The sequence below is a fragment of the Peromyscus californicus genome, unplaced genomic scaffold, assembly GCF_007827085.1.
Source record: "Peromyscus californicus insignis strain IS unplaced genomic scaffold, ASM782708v3 Scaffold_4__1_contigs__length_199733344, whole genome shotgun sequence".
Lineage (NCBI taxonomy): Eukaryota > Metazoa > Chordata > Mammalia > Rodentia > Cricetidae > Peromyscus > Peromyscus californicus.
The window spans coordinates 22,278,724-22,298,619 of record NW_026294562.1 but is presented as its reverse complement, the minus strand read 5'-3'; the positions used below and the strand labels follow the sequence as shown (position 1 = coordinate 22,298,619).

Sequence of the window (19,896 nt, the reverse complement as noted above, 5' to 3'; positions counted from 1 at the left end):
GGGATAAGAGCTTCATCCTGCCTCAACTTGATATGCCACGCTTTGATGACTCCCATGGGTGGCCTTACCCTTTCTGAGGAGTGGATGGGGGAGGGAATGGGAGGAAAGGAGGAAGGGGAAATTGTGATTGGTATGTAAAATTAATTTTAATAACAGTAAATATTGTGGCTTTGTATTCTTAGTTGTTTCCCTGAAAGTATGAACAAATAATATTTGTTCAAAAGAAGGGGAAATGTTTTCTTTACAACAAACAGTACCCTGGAAGATGCAAGCTATTTATATTGGCTGCATGGAAAAGGTGTCCAAAAAGATGACTTAATGTGCACAGTATTATTCCACAGTCTGAAGATTCTCAAAGTAAAGGAAATATGAAGAAAGCTGTAGCCCATATCCAACAAAGTGCTACAACTTAGTTAGAACTTCTGCCTCCTGGTTCACTAAGGCTTTTCCTGCATGTGTCTGTTAGATATTTCCTTTATCTTCCAAGCCAACGTTGCTCTTAGATATCAAATAACCAACAATTTAAACTCTTATCTTAGAAACAAAATGTTATCAAGGACATATATTCAGTGTTTCTGATGCTGAAATGGAAAATTATTTGACATACTAAAGCTTTATAGTCAAATCAAACTATAGGAAAGGTTTATTGCAGAAATAAAGAAAAAAGAAGAGCTATATATTAAGAGCCATTTCTATGGTGGGAGAATTACATTAAATATAAACATGTAAAAGCAAGAAATCAAAAAAGCAGGAAAGAGAGACAAAGAAATAAAGAAAGAAGGAAAGGAGAAAGAAAGAAACAAACAAACAAAGAAGGAAAGGGGAGAGAGGGAGGAAGGGAGGGAGGGAGGGAGAGAGGCAGGGAAGAAGAAAGGAAGGAAGAGAGAGCCAAGAATGGTGGCACACACCTTTAACTCCAACATTAGTGAATCAGAGGCAGGTGAATTTCTGAGTTTGAGGCCAGGTTAGTCTACAAAATGAGTTCCAGGACAACCAGGGCTATACAGTGAAACCCTGTCTCAAAACATCATAATAAATGAATGAATAAATAAATAAATGTATATGTGTGTGTGTTATGTTATAAGGGTATTTTAAACTGTAAAATCCTTTTATATACTGAAAAATTTAGGTAACTAAATATAGGCCCAAAGGATAAGACAACGTGATATTTGAAAGATTATATTGATTACCAAAAATATATACAAAAGAAACGTAAATTTTAATTTTTTAATGAAGTAAACAGATTGTTTTCTATTTCATGAAAAAAAATTAACTACATATGTTTTTAGTTGGAAATGAATCCTATTTACAGGAGCCTAGTTGACAAATACAAAGCAAACTGAAGCTCATTAGCCAGTCTATTTCATGATAACCATGGAATGACTATTCCTCAAAGAGGTCACTTTTTTTCTCCTTTTTTTTTATTAAGAGATGTTCTATTCATTTTACATACCAATCACAGATTTCCCTGTCCTCCCTCCTCTCAACCCCCAGCCTTCCCCCACAACCCACCCCTCATTCCCACCTCCTTCAAGGCAAGGTCTCCCATGGGGAGTCAGCAGAGCCTCACACATTCAGTTGAGGCAGGTCCAAGCCCCTCCTCCCTGCATCAAGGCTAAGCAAAGTGCTCAGCATAGGCACTAGGCTCCAAAAAGCCAGGCCATGCACCAGGGATGGGTCCCATTCCCACTGCCTGGGGCCCCCTAAACAGTTCAAGCTAAACAACTGTCTCACTTATCCAGAGGGCCTGATCCAGTACCATGGGGGCTCCTCAGTTATTGGTCCACAGATCATGTGTTTCCCCTAGTTTAACTAGTTGTCTCTGTACTTTTTTCAATCATTGTCTCAATATCTCTTCCTGATAGAATCCCTCCTCTCTCTCATCAATTGGACTCATGGATCTCTGCCTGGGACCCCGCTGTGGATCTCAGCATCTGCTTCCATCAGTCACTGGATGAGGGTTCTATGATGACAGTTAGGGTATTCAGCCAACCGATCACCAGAGTAGGTCAGCTCAGGCACCCTCTCGACCAATGCCAGTAGTCTATGATGGAGTCATCTTTGTGGATTCCTGGGAACCTCCCTAGCACTCTGCTTCTCCCTATTCCCATGGTGCCTTCATTTATCATGGTATCTCTTTCCTTGTGTTCCCACTCTCTGTTCCCATTCCAGCTCCAACCTCCTGCTCTCCTAGACTTTCATTCCCTAATCCCTTGCCCTCCATTACACCTCCCCCTAACCCCAGTTTGCTCATGTAGATATCATCCATTTCTCCATCACTGGGCAATCCATACGTCTTTCCTAGGGTCCTCCTTACTAGCTAGCCGCCCTGGAGCTGTGGGTTGCAGACTGGTTATCCTTTGCATTACATCTAATATCAACTTATGAGTGAGTACATACTATATTTGTCCTTCTGAGTCTGGGTTACCTCATTCAGGATGATATTTTAGTTCCATCCATTTGCCTGCAAACCTCATGATGTTGTTTTTCTCTGTTGAGTAGTGCTCCATTGTGCATATGTACCACATTTTCTGGGGCATCTAGGTTGTTTCCAGCTTCTGGCTATTACAAATAATGCTGCTATGAACATAGCTGAGCAAGTGTCCTTGTGGTACGATTGAGCATTCCTTGGGTTTATGCACAAGAGTAGTGTAGCTGGGTCTTGAGGAAGATTGATACCCAATTTTCTGAGAAACCGCCAGACTGATTTCCAAAGTGACTGTACAAGTTTGCAAATCCACCAACAGTGGAGGAGTGTTCCTCTTGCTCCACATCCTCTCCAGCATAAGCTGTCTTCAGTGTTTTAAATCTTAGCCATTTCTGTTTCACTCTCTGCTTGTAGTTAAGTATATGTGCTCTCAGCTTTCTGTTCCAGCTGCCTTACCACTTGCTGCCATGCCTCCCTGCCAATATTGTAAGCCCAAATAAAATTGCTCCTCTAAAAGTTGCCTTCAACATGCTTTACCACAGCAACAGAAAAGTAGTGAAGATAATTGGCATTAATAATACTTAGAGCAAGCCTCAAAGATGTAAAGGAACATGGCATGTTCATGGTAGCCTTCTCATGTCCAGGGAAAAGGCTGCAGCTCTCACAACTAAGAAACCAAAACCAGAGGGAGACTCAGGATTTCAGGAGGCAACATACAGACTACAGGCAGTGTCAACTAAGAAGACACACAATGCCTTAAGAGTCTAAATTTATTAGGTAAAACAAAATCAATGTGAGAGATACTACATTTGGCTTCGTTCCATTGTGGCCAATGTCCTTTTGCAGCATAGAAGACCCCAAGTGAAGAAGGTGCACGGTGGTGTTGGTGAGGGGACAGGGACAAAACCATTTCCAGTAATGAGAAAGCAGGCATCACACAGCTCGTGGGAGTCAGCACAGGTGGACTCCATGTTCACTGAGCAGGACTAACACTAGTAGAGCACAGGACTGTCGGGGAGGAGAGGCCAGAACATTCAGAGAACCAGGGACAGCAGGCTGGCTGGAGGGCAGCAGACAGGGCAGGTCCTCTTGATCACTTGGGGAACACGGTGACCACATCATAGCCCTCAGGTGGTGTGACCCGCTCCCGGGCATGCTTTTCACAGTAAATCTGATCCTCTACGAAGAAATGACCCTTCTGTTTCAAGTTGGTGCCACAGTCAGTGCACACGTAACATTCAGGGTGGCGGTGATGGTCCCTCAGCTTCACAAACACTCCTCTGTAGGAGGGAGGGAAAATGGGGCCGCATTAGTGACGTGAGAGTCCTATGTTGTCCTTCCTGAACTGAGGCCTGGGGTTTCTCCAGAGGCCCCACAACAACGCTCTGGTTGTGAATGGGAAGGGCTCGTCATTCTCGAAGCCTCTCCCATGTCAACACAAGAGCTCTGCATGTTCTGGTTGACTTTACCACCAAGCTATGAAATGCCCATAATCTCCCACAATTCCATGGTTTGCCCAACCTCTAAGACCAGGGGAAGTCAATACTCACACAATGCCAGTTTCACATTTGTCACACATGGGCAGCTTCTGAGCAGTTCCAACTGACGCCGCCACTTAGGTGACTAGAGCTTTAACACCTCTGAATCCTGAAGGCTTGTTGGGATCCCCTGAAGGGAGGAAAACACCCACATCAGCCAGCCAGTGAAAACTCAGTATCACTGAGCTCTCTCAGAGTCTCTATGTTTAAGCAAAGCCACATCCTCTGGGATCAGTCAGTGACTCTGTGCATTACTGGGCAAGTTGCTTAACCTTTCGTGGTCTCTCAGTTTCCATTTTGTAAAAATAAGAGATCATTTTCCCCTTCATTGTTATGAAGAAATTGTATTTTGAAAAACCCAATACAGAAAACCCTCCTACATTGCCTAGTGTATGATCAGCCCTCACAACAGAAGTCACATAACACTCAACTCACACTTATGCAAACACTAACATGGGCCAGGAATGTCACCAACTCCAGGGCTGGGAAGACCTCAGCCAATGGACATGAGCAAATGTGAGCCAGAAATCTATGTGTATGTCTTGGTCATGTCCCCACAGAGTTCCATCCCATGCCATGAGAAGAGCAAGCCCTATTGGGTGTCTCTACCTTGTCCAGGCACCTGGAATGAGAAGATTCAGGGTGCCACACCAAGCTGAGCCAGCACTAACCAATAGCCCCCTACAGCATGAGTCACCTGATGCTAACACAATGGAGGGTGAGTTTGAGGTGCTTTGCTGGTTTATGGAGAACAAGAGTATTTTGTCTTTTACTAAAAGTATTTTAAAGCATCCTGTACTTTCAACAGTCCTTCATGGCTACACATGCATGTTGTTCAAATCTTAGATGGTTTTTTTTATAAAAAAAAAAAAAACCCAGAGCCAGATATCAGGGTAAAAGATGAAAGTTCAAAGCTGGGCGGTGGTGGCGCACGCCTTTAATCCCAGCACTTGGGAGGCAGAGCCAGGCGGATCTCTGTGAGTTCGAGGCCAGCCTGGGCTACAGAGTGAGTTCCAGGAAAAGGCGCAAAGCTACACAGAGAAACCCTGTCTCGAAAAACCAAAAAAAAAAAAAAAAAAAAAAAAAAAAAGATGAAAGTTCAGAGAAGCAGAAGAGCCATCCACTAGTTCTTTACCTCTATGAAATCCTCAGCCTAAAGAGAGTGAGTTCCTGTTTCCTCATGCCTTATATACCTTTCTCTGCCCTGCTATATTACTTCCTGGGATTAAAGGCATGTGTGCTTCCCAAGCAAAGGCATGAGATCCCAAGTGATAGGATTAAAGATGTGTGCCACCACTGCCTGATATCTATGTCTAATCTAGTGGCTGGCTCTGTCCTCTGATCCTCAGGCAAGTTTATTAAGGTCCACAATACATCACCACAGTCTCTCAGGTTTCTCTCATTAGTACTAGGTCCTCTCACATTAGGACAAAATAGCCATCTGACAACCTATGAGATGGAACAATGCTTAGAGATCATCTGTAGATGAGCTCGGGGAAGGCTCAGCATGTCCTCACCCCCATGGTCCCATATCCCAAAGCACAAGGGACATTATTCCTTCCCTTTGGAAGAAGTTCACATTCCAAGCTTCTGTAATTACATTTATATTTTTTTGCTTGCCAGAGGCCATGGGAGTATAAAGCAGGTGACAAATAATATTCAACAGGTCAACCTACCAGATGAATATCTCTGATGGGAAGCCCCACTTCATGAAGACCATGGGGTCACTGACCGTAAATAACCGGTTGCTTCTGTCTGTAATTTCTCTCATGTGCCACTACATTTCTTCCCTAAAAACTGATATGGGTGTTTTCCCACAGCTTATGTGTTTATCGCATGTACATATTCCATCTACTGGGCATACTTATAGCTGTGGATGGTCAGGAAGATGATCTCTGCTTAAGCTGTGTACTGATGAATAGAAATAATACTAGGATATTTTTTCAGAACTAATGTAGGAAAGTAACAGTATTCCCAGTCACAAAGACAGCTAATTTTAGACTTCAGAAAAAATTCCAAACAGACTAGCTGCCCCTTCAGAGAATACACAAGGACAAGTTCCCAGGTGTTTAGTGCTGACTCAAGATCAGGCATGAAGCAACTCTGTTAGATACAACCCCTGCAGCAACTGACTTTGTGCACGTGTTTCTAACCTCAACTTTATGTTATCAAATTCAAGATTCAGCCAATTGACTGTTTACGCAGGATAGAAGAATATATCTTAGTATTTGGGATGCTTTCTAAGTCACTGTCTCTTGCTATGTGCCTTTCTGCTTGCTTTGCAGACTATACGTCAGGGAACCTGGATGAGAGCCAAGCATTACCATGGTTACAGTCAGTGTGACTTTTTCAAGCCTGAGAGAAAAACTGTGTGATTTCTTATGTGTTAATAAAATGGCTCTGTCTCCATTGTTTATTCAAGAAATGTAATATGACCTTCAGTATGCAGCTCATATATTGGCTAGAGTTTTTCTGTTGAAGGAAGAATTTTTAAAGATGCAGTAATAAACAAAGTTACCTTCAGAACATGTGAGTTTTTTCCTAAAGACCTTTAGATAGATAAATTTTTTTTCTAAGCCCTGCTACTCTGCTGGCATTTAATTTTGCTACCCTGGAGCAGTTCTGGGAGTTGTCTATTGGGTTGTATTATTTTATTATATGTGAAAATGTTAAATTAAAATGTTTTTATGCCTAAATTTTTTTTTCATGGTTCAATATGTGAGAGCACTGATAGCTCTTCCAAATGACCCAAGTTCAATTCCTAGCATCCTCATGGTGGCTCACAACTGTCTGTGACTCCAGTTCTAGGGGATCTGATGCCTTCTTCTAGTCTCCTTGGGTACCAGGCATACACATATCCATAGAAATAATTTATTTTAATTTTAAAAATTACATGTATTTAGTGTGTATATGTGTGTACAACCACATATGTACAGGTATGTGCGTGCCATGCTATGTCAAGGGAAGGTGGTTGACAGGACAACTTGTGGAACTTAGTTTTCTTCTTCTACTATGTGGGTTGTGGGGTTCAATCTCAGGTTTGGAAACAAGCTCTTTTGCCTGATGAGCCATCTCACCAGCCCTAAAATGTTTGGAATTGAACTCAAGACCTCATGCATGCTAGGAAAGTACTCACAGCTGAGCTAATTCCCAGCCCATAACTGAGTGTTTTAATGGTCCCTACAGTTTGGTTTGGGATTGGTTTTGCTTTGGGGTTGTTTGTTTGTTTGATTGATTGATTGATTGATTGATTGATTGATTGATTAATTGACTGATTGATTGATTGATTGATTATTAGGAGAAGCTCTCTCTATGTAGCCCTGACTGTCCTGGAACTGACAATGTAGAACTCACTTCACCTGTCTCTGCCTCCAGAGTGCTGGGATTAAAGGTGTGTATCACCACACTGGTCCCTTTAGCTTTCATTCAAAGGTAAACCTCAGCCCTACATGAAGGCATCTCAGAGGAGCCAAAGCAAGCAGCTACTCCAGCCATCCTGCTTCAAGCACAGCAAACAGGCTCCCTCGCTCTCGGACTGAAGGGACTTGGCTGCCTGTCCTGTCTGACAGGTAGGAAAGAGCAGCACCTCTGCACACACACAGACAGTGTAGAGAGGTTAACTGACTACAGAAGGACCAACTCAGCAAGGGCTGGGGTCTCAAATATAAGCCATCCTCTTCCCATAGCTCACTCAGTCAGCAGGAAAAGCACCCGGAAATAAGAGAAAGTGCAGACTGGTAGAAGGAGACAAGTTAGGAAGAGAGGTGAAATCCCTACTTGGTAGGAAAATCCACATCCATTCCTGGAACTAAGAGACTAGAATAGGGAGCATTAGAGCTGTGTGCTGAAGGAGTTCTCATTCTCAGCCCTACAGCGCCACCTGCTGGCTCCAAGTTGTTTTTCTCTCACTTAAAAAGTCAACCCTAGAAATTGGAATTCTTTCCTTTGCAACTAGCTTACTTTTGGACTCCATACAACTACAAATATTCTCAAATGTCTATTCTTCCAGGAAACCCTTCATCCAAGTTTGGTTTGGTTTGGTTTGGTTGTTTGTTTGTTTGTTTGTTTGTTTGTTTGTTTGTGAAGAGAAAGAGAAATCAGCTAAATAAAGTACAGCTGTTTCTCTACCCATTTCCCTGCTCCATTATCTTCCATGGTTCCACCGTGACTACAGAATAAAGCCCATGATCCTGACAATGCCAGTTCTCTAGAACCTGACCCCAGGTCATCTGAGAGCCCTGCAAGCCCTGACAGCAGCTAGCATGGAAGCCCTGACAGCAGCTAGCATGGACCTAGCAGTTTGCAGACTCCAGCTCCAGCTTCTTCATCTGAGGGAGCCCCCAGCCACCACTGTTTCCTTCATGTATGTTGTCTCCTTCCACACCTCCACTCCTTCAAGATCTCCTTCTACTGACAGATGAGTGAGCAAACAAAATGAGGACTATACAGACGATGGGATATGATTCTACTTTAAAAGGACCGGAAGGGGCCGACATGATGGTCCAGAGGGTAAGCCTGAGAAGAACAGTCCCCAGGACCACATGTTCAAAGGGGAGAACCAACTCCCAGAAGTTGTCCATAGGCCCACTGTTGCACACGGACACACCACACACACACACACACACACACACACACACACACACACACACACACACACACACAAATAAATAAATAAATAAATATGTAAATAAACATAAATAAATGTGATAAAAAGTTTTAGGGAAATGAATTCTGATGTGTGCTACAATACGGATAGATGCACTTAGCGAGTAAGTCCATCATAAAAACGAAAAACTATTCTTTCTTTGTTGCGTACTTTTAGTGTTTTGATTATTATATGGTGGGGAGAATTACTTTTCTGTTCCAATCAATATGCTATTCTTTATGCTTCTTGTACCTTTATAGGCATCCCCTTCTTTAGGTTAGGAAATTTTTCTTCTATAATCATGTTGAGAATATTTTCTGGGCAGGAGAGGTGGAAGACAGAGAGACATCGGCCATAGGCCTGGCCCGATGTCGGACACCACTAAGATGAGCAAGTATGTGATGGAGAGATGAGAGAGAGCAAGCAGTGGAGCTGTTCAGGTGCTGTGGAGGGTGACGGAACTGGAGACGTGAAGGCAGTGAAGAACAGGCTGATGTGAGTAGCCTGTGCTGCGAGGGCCAGGGGCTGACCACAGCCGGGGTGTGTTGATGTCCATGCCCTGTGTTGCCACCAAAGGCCATGTAGAAGCACATGGTTTGGACTGTCACCTAGACCATGTGATGTCTAGGCCTTTGTTGCTGCCAAGGGACATGCCTGGGTCTGTGGCTCTACTGCAGCTGGGGTTTGTGTTGATGTCCGCAATCTGTGTTAACAGCTAAGGCCGTAAGGATGTCCATGATCTGGGCCGCCAACCTGGATCACGTTGATGTCCAAGGGCCATGCTGCCACCAGGCCCATACTAATCTGAGGGGCCTGATACCATGCTGCAGCAAAGTGCCATGTCTGACTCCATAGTCCTACCACAGCTGGGGGTGTGGTGATATCTGTGACCAGCATTACCACCAAAGGCCATCTGCATGCCATGGTCTGGACTGTGCCAACTGAGGCCATGTGATGTCCTGACCTGAGCTGCCACTGAGGACCATACCTTGCTGTGGAATAATCCTCTAGTACACTGTAAGAATTTGTCACTCAAATTGGTATAATCAAATGCTGGCTGCCAGGTAGCTGGGCAGGAAGTTAAGTGGGAAAGTCAAACTGAGAATGATGGAAAGAAAGAGGACAGAATCAGAGGAGAGTCACCAGCCATACAGATAAGAAGCAAGATGAAAATGGCATACTGGGAAAAGGTACCAAGCCATGTAGCTAAACATAGATAAGAATTATGGGTTAATTTAAGTGTAGGAGTTAATTACTAATAAGGCTGAGCATTTATAAGTAATTTTAAGTCTCTGAGTGGTTATTCAGGAACTGTCAGGTGGGAGAGAACTATTTGATTATAGATGGTGCCCAATGTGGGGCCGGTACATCCATATAAACCCTGAGAAAGCTTTTTTTAAAAAAGGGTTCTAGAACACATAAACAGAGCCAAAAATAGCTTCCTAGTTGTGTCTTTCATGCGAGCCATGGTACAGAGATACTGCTTTGGTATGTGGGCTTGAGCTACAGCATGGCAGATTCCTGCCACAGTGCACAGAGGCCTCTCCAAGCCATGCAGCATGCTGTGTGGTAGATTTAGCTTTTGCTTATACAGACAAAGATAAAAAGATAAAGGTTAAAGATACACAGTAAAGACAGATTCACACAGAAAAACCCTCTAAATGGGCTACAGTGTGTTTAAAATGTATGTAGGTTTGGGAGAGGAAACAGAAAAATAATAGAGAAAGTCTTTAAAAAAGAAACAGTAATAAAAATTATAAGTCACATAAAGAGGGAAAATACACAAAGAGTTTGAATACTGTATGTTATTTTGTTGACTTTAAATTTTTTGATGAATAATGAACAAATAATAACTGCTGAGAGGCATTTGATTATGAAAGCTGCTAGATTAAACCAATCTATATATTTTTAAAATGCCTTGACTTCAAAATGGAAATCAAAAGATATGTTACTTTGGGAAAGATATTCTGCTTTTATTTCCACAGAAAATAAATCTTTGGACTCATTCAGAATTAAAAAAAAAAACAGGTTTGATCAAGGAAGACCCCCTGAAAATCCTGACTACAGACATGAAAAAATAAACCTAAAGTAACTACAAGATACATAAAGTATATTTTACCTGTTCAAACATAAAACAAAAAATTATCTTTGATTGGCTTGTGTACAATACACAGTTTATATTTACATTAATACATATATATGTTACCTTTAAAACATACTTAATATGGCTACAAACTTGATTATTATAAATGACTAACAGCTAACCTGCATTTCTTTATTATACATTATATTTTTAAATGAGCTGCATAAGCACAAACAAGAGTAGAAATATACATACAGTATAACAAAAATAACTTTAAATTTGTATCAATATACTAAAAGACATACCAATATAAAATATTTGAGGTTAATAGTTATATAGGATACATTCCCTATATCCCCCCTAAAAAATGATGAACATCCATTACCCACCAAATGACCAAAAACCACTCACCCCACATATTGGGAATGTGAGTGTTGTGTTCTCTAGACTTATTCCTGTTGTCTGGGGCCAACAGCATCTCCAGGAAACCCTGAGAAAATTGAGACAATGGTCAAGTCCTGGGAAAACTAGTTGTAACATTTGTTATTGAGTCTCAGAATTGTTTCCATGTGGAGGGACCAGTATATACAGCACTTGTTTTGTAGTTTTTCTTGGTTTATTTTTTATGTCTGTAGCCAAGATTTTCAGGAGGTCTCCCCTAATTGAACTTGATCTCTATTAACCTTGAAGGAATCCTCAGCTTTATGTTTCCTATGGAAACAAAACCATAACCTCTGCCCCAATGCAATACATTTTCTGAATTCCATTTTAAAGTTAAGACATCCCTAACATTTCTAGGATGGTTTAATTCAGCAGTCCCTTTCACAATCCAATGTCTCTCACAGCTGCCATTCACTCATCAGCATTTAAAAAAAAAAGAAAACAGGACTCAAAGAAAGACACAGTGATCGCCCAATGATGGAGAAATGGAAGAGATCTACATGAACAGCCTGGACATGAGTTGGGGTAATGAAGGGTGAGGGTCGAGAGAAAGAGAGCTTGGGGGAGCAGGAGATCCCAGCTGGATCAACAACAGAGAGGGAGAACAAGGAATAGGAGACCATGGTAAATGAAGACCACATGAGAATAGGAAGAAGCAAAATGCTAGAGAGGCCCACAGAAATCCACAAAGATACCCCCACAACAGACTCCTGGTAATGGTCGAGAGACAGCCCGAACTGACCTACTCTGGTGATGGGATAGCCAAACACCCTAATTGTCGTGCTAGAAACTCCATCCAACGACTGAGGGATCTGGATGCAGAGATCCATGGCTAGGCCCCGGGTGGAGCTCTGGGAGTCCAATTAGTGAGAAAGAGAAGGGTTTATATGAGCAAGAATTGTTGAGACCAAGGTTGGATAAAGCACAGGGACAAATAGCCAAACGAATGGAAACACATGAACTATGAACCAATGGCTGAGGGGTCCCCAACTGGACCAGGCCCTCTGAATGGGTGAGACAGTTGATTGGCTTGATCTGTTTGGGAGGCATCCAGACAGTGGGACCAGGTCCTGTACTCATTGCATGAGTTGGCTGTTTGAAACCTGGGGCCTATGCAGGGTCGCTTGGCTCGGCCTGGGAGGAGGGTCTGGACCTGCCTGGACTGAGTCTACCAGGTTGATCTCAGTCCGTGGGGGAGGCTTTGCCCTGGAGGAGGTGGGAATAGGGGGTGGGCTGGGAGGAAGGTGAGGGGGGCAGGAGAGGGGAGAACAAGGGAATCCGTGGCTGATATGTAGAACTGAACTGTATTGCAAAATAAAAATAAAATAAAATAAAATAAAATAAAATAAAAATTCAAAGTCAACACAACACCGTACAGAATTCAGATTCCCTATGTATTTTATTTCCCATCTTTATGTAGCTTTTTTTCCTTTGTATTACTTTAATCTCTCTTTAAATACTGTTTTATTTTTAAATTATTTATTTTTCCTTTGACTGTCTATACCCATTTTCTTTTCTTTCTTAAGCACCTATGCACATTTTTAAACACACTGTAACCTATTTGGAGTGGTTTTTAGGGGTTGGGGGGGGGTTCTGGACCTGCTTTACTGTGCACCTGTAGCATTCTCTGATCAAGTGAGTGAAACCTTAAACTTGACATGTGGCTTTGCACTAGCAGCTGTCTCAACCCTAGTCAGATCTGTGGCAGCTGAGCTTTACACCTTTTGGACCTGTTGAGAGCTGTGTTTAACTGTGAACTGCACTTAATCAGGAGCTGCATTTACCTGCCCCAGCTCTAAGAAGTTGGTTCCCACACTGTGGCGGGTATTTTTACTTAGTTTGTTGTTTCTAGTTAACATGCCAGCTGCTCAAGTGCTCACTGTATGGCAGAGCTGCATGCTTCAAGCACTGTGCTACTAGAAAGCCCTGTCAGGGTTTTTTTCCAGTCTTCTCAGGCCCTATGTGGAAATATGTGCCCCATGTTGGGTGCCAAATGTAGCAGGCTTCCTTGGACCACCAGCCCCCAAATCATGACAGAGACATTAGTTATAAATGCTTGGCCTTGTCTTATGCTTCTCCCACTAGGTCTTATAACTTAATATAACCTATTTCTCTTCATCTACATTTTGCATCAGTGCTTTTTTACCATTCTTTCATTCTGTATGTCCTACTTTCCCATTTCCTCTGTGTCTACCTGGCTGGCCCCTGCCTGGCTGGCTGGCCCCTGGCTACTCCCTAGTATCTCTCTCTCTTTCTCCCCTTCTCTTTTCTCTCTGTATGCCAGCCTCACCTATCCCTCCTCTGCCTAGCTATTGGCTGTTCATCTTTTTATTAGACCAATCAGGTACCTTAGGCAGGCACAGCAACACATTTTTACATAGTTAAACAAATGCAGCATAAACAGAAGCAGCCACATCCTTATATAGTTAAATAAATATTCTATTTCCCATCACACTTTCTTCTCCAAATATCACAGAAATGATCTCTAAGCAACATACTGAAATTCTTCTCCTCTGTGACCTCCTGAACAAGCCTCCCACAGTTCATCAAATCACACTCAACACAACTGTCTTCCATGCTCCTACTTCATGCCCCATTAATTAAGCATCACTTAAAGCGCTCAACTACTTTTCTAATCCATAGTCCCAAGATCCATAGTCCTTCAAACAAAAGCATTGTCAGGCCTATTATAGCAATAACAGTCCCTGGTACCAACTTCTGTCTTAGAGTTTCTATTGCTGTGAAGAAACACCATGACCAAGGCAACTCTTATCATTGTTACAGTTTCAGACATTCAGTCCATTATTATCATGATGGGGAGCATGGCAGCATGCAGGCAGGCATGGTGCTAGAATGGTAGCTGAGATTCTTACATCTTTCAGATAACAGGATGTCAACTGACACTAGGTGGTATCCTGAACATAAGAAATCTCAAAGCCCATCCCAACAGTAACATACTCCCTCCAATAAAGCTATACCCACACCAACAAAGCCAGACTTCCTAACAGTGCCACTCCTTGTGAGATTATGGGGGCCAATTACATTCAAATTACCCCACTGACAAACATTATTTCTGTCTTAACACTCCAAAATGCCATTTCACAGTCAGCTTTTCAGCTTCTCAGCTCCTGATCTCTAATTGCCAGTAATAATACCATAAAGGTAATATTTTAAAACTAATCTAAATATCATTAAATAGGGGTATATTTAAATATGAAATAAGTTGGAAAGTTATGGAATAGTCAAACAATAAGATATGAATTATGTTTATGATATGTTGTTATATAAATAGCACTTCCAAGTCATAGTTAACTTTAAACCCACATATGCAGATATTTCTGTTTGTGTATATGAGGTTATATGGAATCATACATGGAGTGTGTAGAGGTTGCTCTAGAAGAAGATAAGGAAAGGGTATCCTTGGAAACTGGGAAATTCAAGTTTTGTCTCATGTTACTCCTCTTGGTAGGCATGATCTTCCCTTGCTATCTCCCTGTGTGCATACACAGACATCTACCAGTGTGCTTACGTACATATCCATGCACATCACTCAGGAAGATTTGTACATCTAATCATACTTTAAAAATTCATGGAGAAAAGACAAAATGTATACATGCCAAAAGATTATTCTCCTAGATAATGACACATTAATGAATGATGAATTAGCTTTCTTAAAAATCACAGAACAAGTTCTGTTTACTAACTCTTACTAAAATAAGACATGAGATTGATAATGTACGTTTCATCTGGAATGTATGCAAATGATTTTAGTAGTTAATGATCTGACACACACTACAACAAAAAACTTTATTGGTGCTGAATCAGTGGAGGTTTTTTCATATGTGGAAATTGGAACTGGTTCATAAAGAATTGAGAAAAATTTGGGATAGTTCAGAGGTAGCAGCTCTGCCACAAAGAAAAACTGCAGGATGCAGGTACAAAGGACACAAAACACCTGTTTGTTCACAAGTAAAAGCAGGGTCTCAGACATCCATGAGAAAGACTACCCAGATTCAGACTGGAATGAAACAGAGCTCATAGGATGGAGGCAAAGACAACAGGCCAGTTAGAACTGGGGTGGTATCAATGTCCTCTGGATTGACCAGAGGTTTTAAAGTAAAATGCTGTAAAATGTTGGTCAGGATTAAAAACATCTCCATGCGGGCCAGACCTTCTCCAAGGCAAGATCTTCTTCCTAAAAAAGATGTGACAACTGATAAGTCATTTCATTCTGATTCTGAGTTAACACATTTAGAATAGACATTCATGAATGACTAATTAACCCAGACTAATTATTTGCCAACTGTCTGTATTTTTTCATTGTCTTGATTTCTTTCCTGTCCTTCCATTCTTCAGGACAAATTTCTTTTCTTTTCATTTCAACCATTTGGGTGGGGGGGGGGGGGGGTAGTAGGTACATTTTTATATTTCATAAATTAGTAATATATTTACATCATTTTAACCCTCCCTCTCCCAACTCCAAGTTTTGCTGTGTCCCACATCACCCACTCTCAAATTCATGACTATTTTAATTATTCTTTTTTGTCAGAGAAAGTGTTTCTCTATGTAATAGCCCTCTCTCTCTCCTGGAACATGAATTTCTAGTGGAGGAAATTCTGCCTCAGTAAGAGAGGTTCCTGGTCCATTAGAGACTTCTTGCCTGTATCAGTCTTGAGGAATTTCCCATACTCTGCCCCTTCCTCTGTTCCCATGGGAATAGTCTCTTCCTTTTTAATCATTTCAATCATCACTTTAACCATTTAATCATCCCTTAGAGTGGATCAATTTTTCTTTTCTGAGACCCTTTCAAATTGAAAGAAGGCACTTAAATGATACTTCTTGCAAGCAATTTCTCTTGCAATCTGCCCATTCAGCCTGGTGTCCTCCAAAAATACCACCTCTGCAAACTACTGTCTCTGGGCTCCCCCAGAGGACTTGAGAATAGCACATTTTCACAAGAAAGTGTCTTTTCCTACTCATTTATCCTCTGTGTTTCTTTCACACACTGGATCCCTGGATCTGAGCACTGAGTTGCTACATGTAAGATGTTCCTTGGGGCCACAGGAACCTGGCTCTTCTGGGTGGAGAGAAACACCTCAGAAAAATAGAATTTCTTTTAAAAGGAGCTGTTGAGAAGATCAGCTCTGGGTCAGGAAGCAGAATCAGTGGGTGAAGCCTCTAATCGGATGAGAAGCAGCCTTCACCTTGGGGTTGCTGCCTCTGGCCTCATGGAGATGGTTATTTATACCACCCATGGGAGCCTCCATGCACAGCTCTTCTCACCTCACCTGGGCCCTAACACACGTGGAAACAAAGTTTGCTTGCCTGCTGAGAAAGCCATGAAGTAGTCACTCTTCTTGAAGTTGCCTCTCTCATCCAGAAAGTGGCCAGGGTCAAACTTCTCTGGGTGGGGAAATTCTTTCTCATCATGTAGGACAGATGTCAGACATGCCATTACACTTGTGCCCTGAAAGAAAAAGAACAAAAATCATTTATGAAGCAGATCATGGAATCTGAAAAAAAATTTAGACGTCTCTCATTTGATCTCTTTGTTCTGTGGATGAGCAGATTGAGGCGAGAGAGAGAGAGAGAGAGAGAGAGAGAGAGAGAGAGAGAGAGAGAGAGAGAGAGAGAGAGAGAGAGAAGTCATCTGTTCCATGTCAAAGAACATATAAATACCAGGCCTAACAGGTTTTATATCCTAGAATTCTCATTCAGGGTCTCTGTGCATTGACCTCACCACCACCATCACCACTTTGTAGTCTGATGCCAGGAGCTTGCAGAATTGAAGAAGCTCCCTGGAGTGCATCAGTCTTTTTTTTTTTTTTTTTTTTTTTGGTTTTTTTCGAGACAGGGTTTCTCTGTGTAGCTTTGCACCTTTCCTGGAACTCACTTGGTAGCCCAGGCTGGCCTCGAACTCACAGAGATCCGCCTGGCTCTGCCTCCCGAGTGCTGGGATTAAAGGTGTGTGCCACCACCGCCCGGCACATCATTCTTGATACACATTCAGCAGTGCCATCCCACAGGGGAAGGCCACTGAAAATTCATCTCAATTTGGTGGAAAAGGGGATAGAAAGATATTAAGAGCCAGTGGAGATGGAGGACACCAAGGAAACAAGGCTTTCTAGAACTGGCATGCTATATGAATCACAGAGACTGTGGCAGCATGCCCAGTACCTTCACAGATCTAAGCCAGATGAGTTCTCAGCAATGAGAGGAAAAGTAGACAAATGCCCCAATCCCTAACCCAGAAGCTATCTCAAATTAGCAACCACTCACTTAAGAAAAATTCATTTTCTCCAACAGTCTCACTGGGGAAGCCAACCACACTTCGGGCAGGACTGATGTCAAGCAGTAGATGGCCAGTGTCACTGGGCAATTTTTTTAACTTTCAAGTCTTTGGTTTATATACTACAGTTTCTGGTTTTTTTTTTTTATGTGATTTCTGTATATGTGAATTTGTGAGTTTCTGCATCTGTATGTCTTTCATGTGATTTTTCTTTGGCACTTTTCCTCTGTTTTGTTCTAGTCTTGTTTGTTTGTTTGTTTGTGTTTTTGTTCTGTTTTGTTTTGCTTTTGTTTTTATCTAATGAGTTTGTTATCTAATGAGAGAGAGAAAGAAGGGGTATTAAGATTTGAGTGGGTAGAGAGGTAGAGAGATCTGTGAGGAGTTGGAGGAAAAATCTATTTTAATTTAAGAAAAGAAAAATCATTTCACTGACTTTAGAATGAAATGAGAGTCATTTTTTGAAACCTCATTGCCATTTCCTTCAACAACATTCAGTCTTACATAAGTCAAGCAACTGTTAAGAACCCCCCGCCCCCCATTGGCCGGGCGGTGGTGGCACACGCCTTTAATCCCAGCACTCAGGAGGCAGAGCCAGGCATATCTGTGAATTTGAGGCCAGCCTGGTCTACAGAGCGAGATCCGGGACAGGCACCAAAGCTACAGAGAAACCCTGTCTCGGAAAAAAAAAAAAAAAAAAACCTCCCATTAGCCATTAGCAAGCATGGAAAAGGAGAAATGCAAGCCACAACAGATGAAAAACTATCAGTCAGTATGATTGTCTAAATTTAGCGGGATCACACAAAACTTCAAAATATAACTAATGTGAATATATTTGAGTACTTGAAGGAATAACTGTAAAAGAATACAGGAGACACTACACTTCTAAGTGAAGGGAGCTGTCATTAATATACCCAAGTATTACAAAGTATCAAATATTAGTAAATGGAAACTATAAAGACATAAATTCTAGAATTAAGAAGAGAAGATTTGAAAATTTACTATATGAAATTAAAAGCATGAGAAGACTGAACATAAAGACATTAGTGCACTTAGAGATGTGTAAATGGGGAGTCATGTGAGACACTCCACATGGTGGTTTACAGTCTAAACACACACACACACACACACACACACACACACACACACACACACACACACGTGCTTAGAGTGGAACTGGAAAAACTGTGGATATTCTGGAACATGGAAGGTTCTTGAAAAATAGTACAGAGTGGGGTTTCCATTATCTTGGTATTATCCCGAGGGCAGGTTCCAGGGGAAAGGATTAAATGACTATACTTTAGCTATCTACCTTGAGCCCCCTGCTTAAACAACCAGTGTCAAGCTTGCCATAAAAGCCCACATAGAAGCCAAAAAGAAAAGGGCTATGTTCCAGAAACAGGCCAGATTAGGAGAGCCCTAAATTTTCAGGGTGAAATCAACAACATATCTGGAGACTTCACAAATTAAGCATATTTGGGCCAAATGTTAAAACGTGTAATGAATTATTCAAAACATTCACTGATACCTCTAGCACAAAAACAATTTCAGAGAGAGAGAAATTATGTCTTTATCTCCAGCAAACTTGGGACTCAACTAACATTAATCAATAATATTAAAAACATAGAGGCCAGGGATATGGCTCAGTGGAGAAATGCTTACCAAGCAAGTGGGAGGACTGGGCACGTGTTTGAGTGGATTCCTTAAACTAGCTATGTGGTATTTTAATTTGTGAGTTAATTGGAATAAAATCAGTTTATTTATTGATAAACAAAATACTAAGTGTTGGTTAAAACTAAGTAGAAAATGGTGGCTTGAGCCTGTAAACTCCAGTGCTCAGGAGGTTGGAGCTGGGATATTATTTTTTTAAGTCCAGAATAAGACCAAGTCTCAAAATAAATTATGTGTACTGATATGTATATAAAAACAATACCAATTTGTTTGGTATGATGTCAACTTACTGAGCTGCATAGATGAGTTCCATCAAACCAAGGAAGAGTATGGACATATCAAAGGACTGAAAAGTTTGTGAGAACCCAATCATGTTAGAAAACCATATCAACAAATGACGGACAAAGGAGCAGGGTGTGACGGGGCTGAGATGACTGGCATATGGTTCTGGCACCCTTGTGGATGGTCAGGCCATATGTAACCACATTACTTAATTGTTGACAAGCAAAGTTGCCTGGTGAGGAGCACAGATGAAATAGATCTCACCTTGGGAATGTGGTATCCTCTGAATTCCACATCCTGTGTTGTTTTACGAGGCAAGGGAATGGGAACAAAGTCAATGTATCTCTGGATCTCATGCAGCACAGCATCTGTGTAGGGCATGTGGTTCCTGTCCTGCATGCAGGGGCTCCGATGTCTGCCAATCACACGTGTAATTTCTTCTTGAATTTTAGCTTCAAGGCAGAAATCATGGGTTTTATAAAGTGGAAAAGAATTATCTTTTATTTGAGTCTTGATCATTTT

The 19,896-nt window shown here is 41.7% G+C and overlaps 1 protein-coding gene across 3 annotated transcripts in view; it reads right to left on the bottom strand.

The window, feature by feature from the left end:
• Positions 1-15,148: 15,148 nt before the first annotated feature.
• LOC128125533 (cytochrome P450 2C70) overlaps positions 15,149-19,896 on the bottom strand; it is a 30,121-nt gene continuing 25,373 nt past the window's right edge. For 2 of the 3 annotated variants that reach the window (XM_052763018.1, XM_052763021.1), the window contains 3 exons: positions 19,639-19,826; positions 16,457-16,602; positions 15,149-15,326 (listed from right to left, as the gene is read on the bottom strand). In XM_052763018.1, coding sequence (XP_052618978.1) covers positions 15,149-15,326; positions 16,457-16,602; positions 19,639-19,826 — 512 coding nt within the window. Of the gene's footprint in view, positions 15,331-16,456; positions 16,603-19,638; positions 19,827-19,896 lie in introns of all 3 variants that reach the window. The other variant, XM_052763020.1, reaches the window with a different exon arrangement.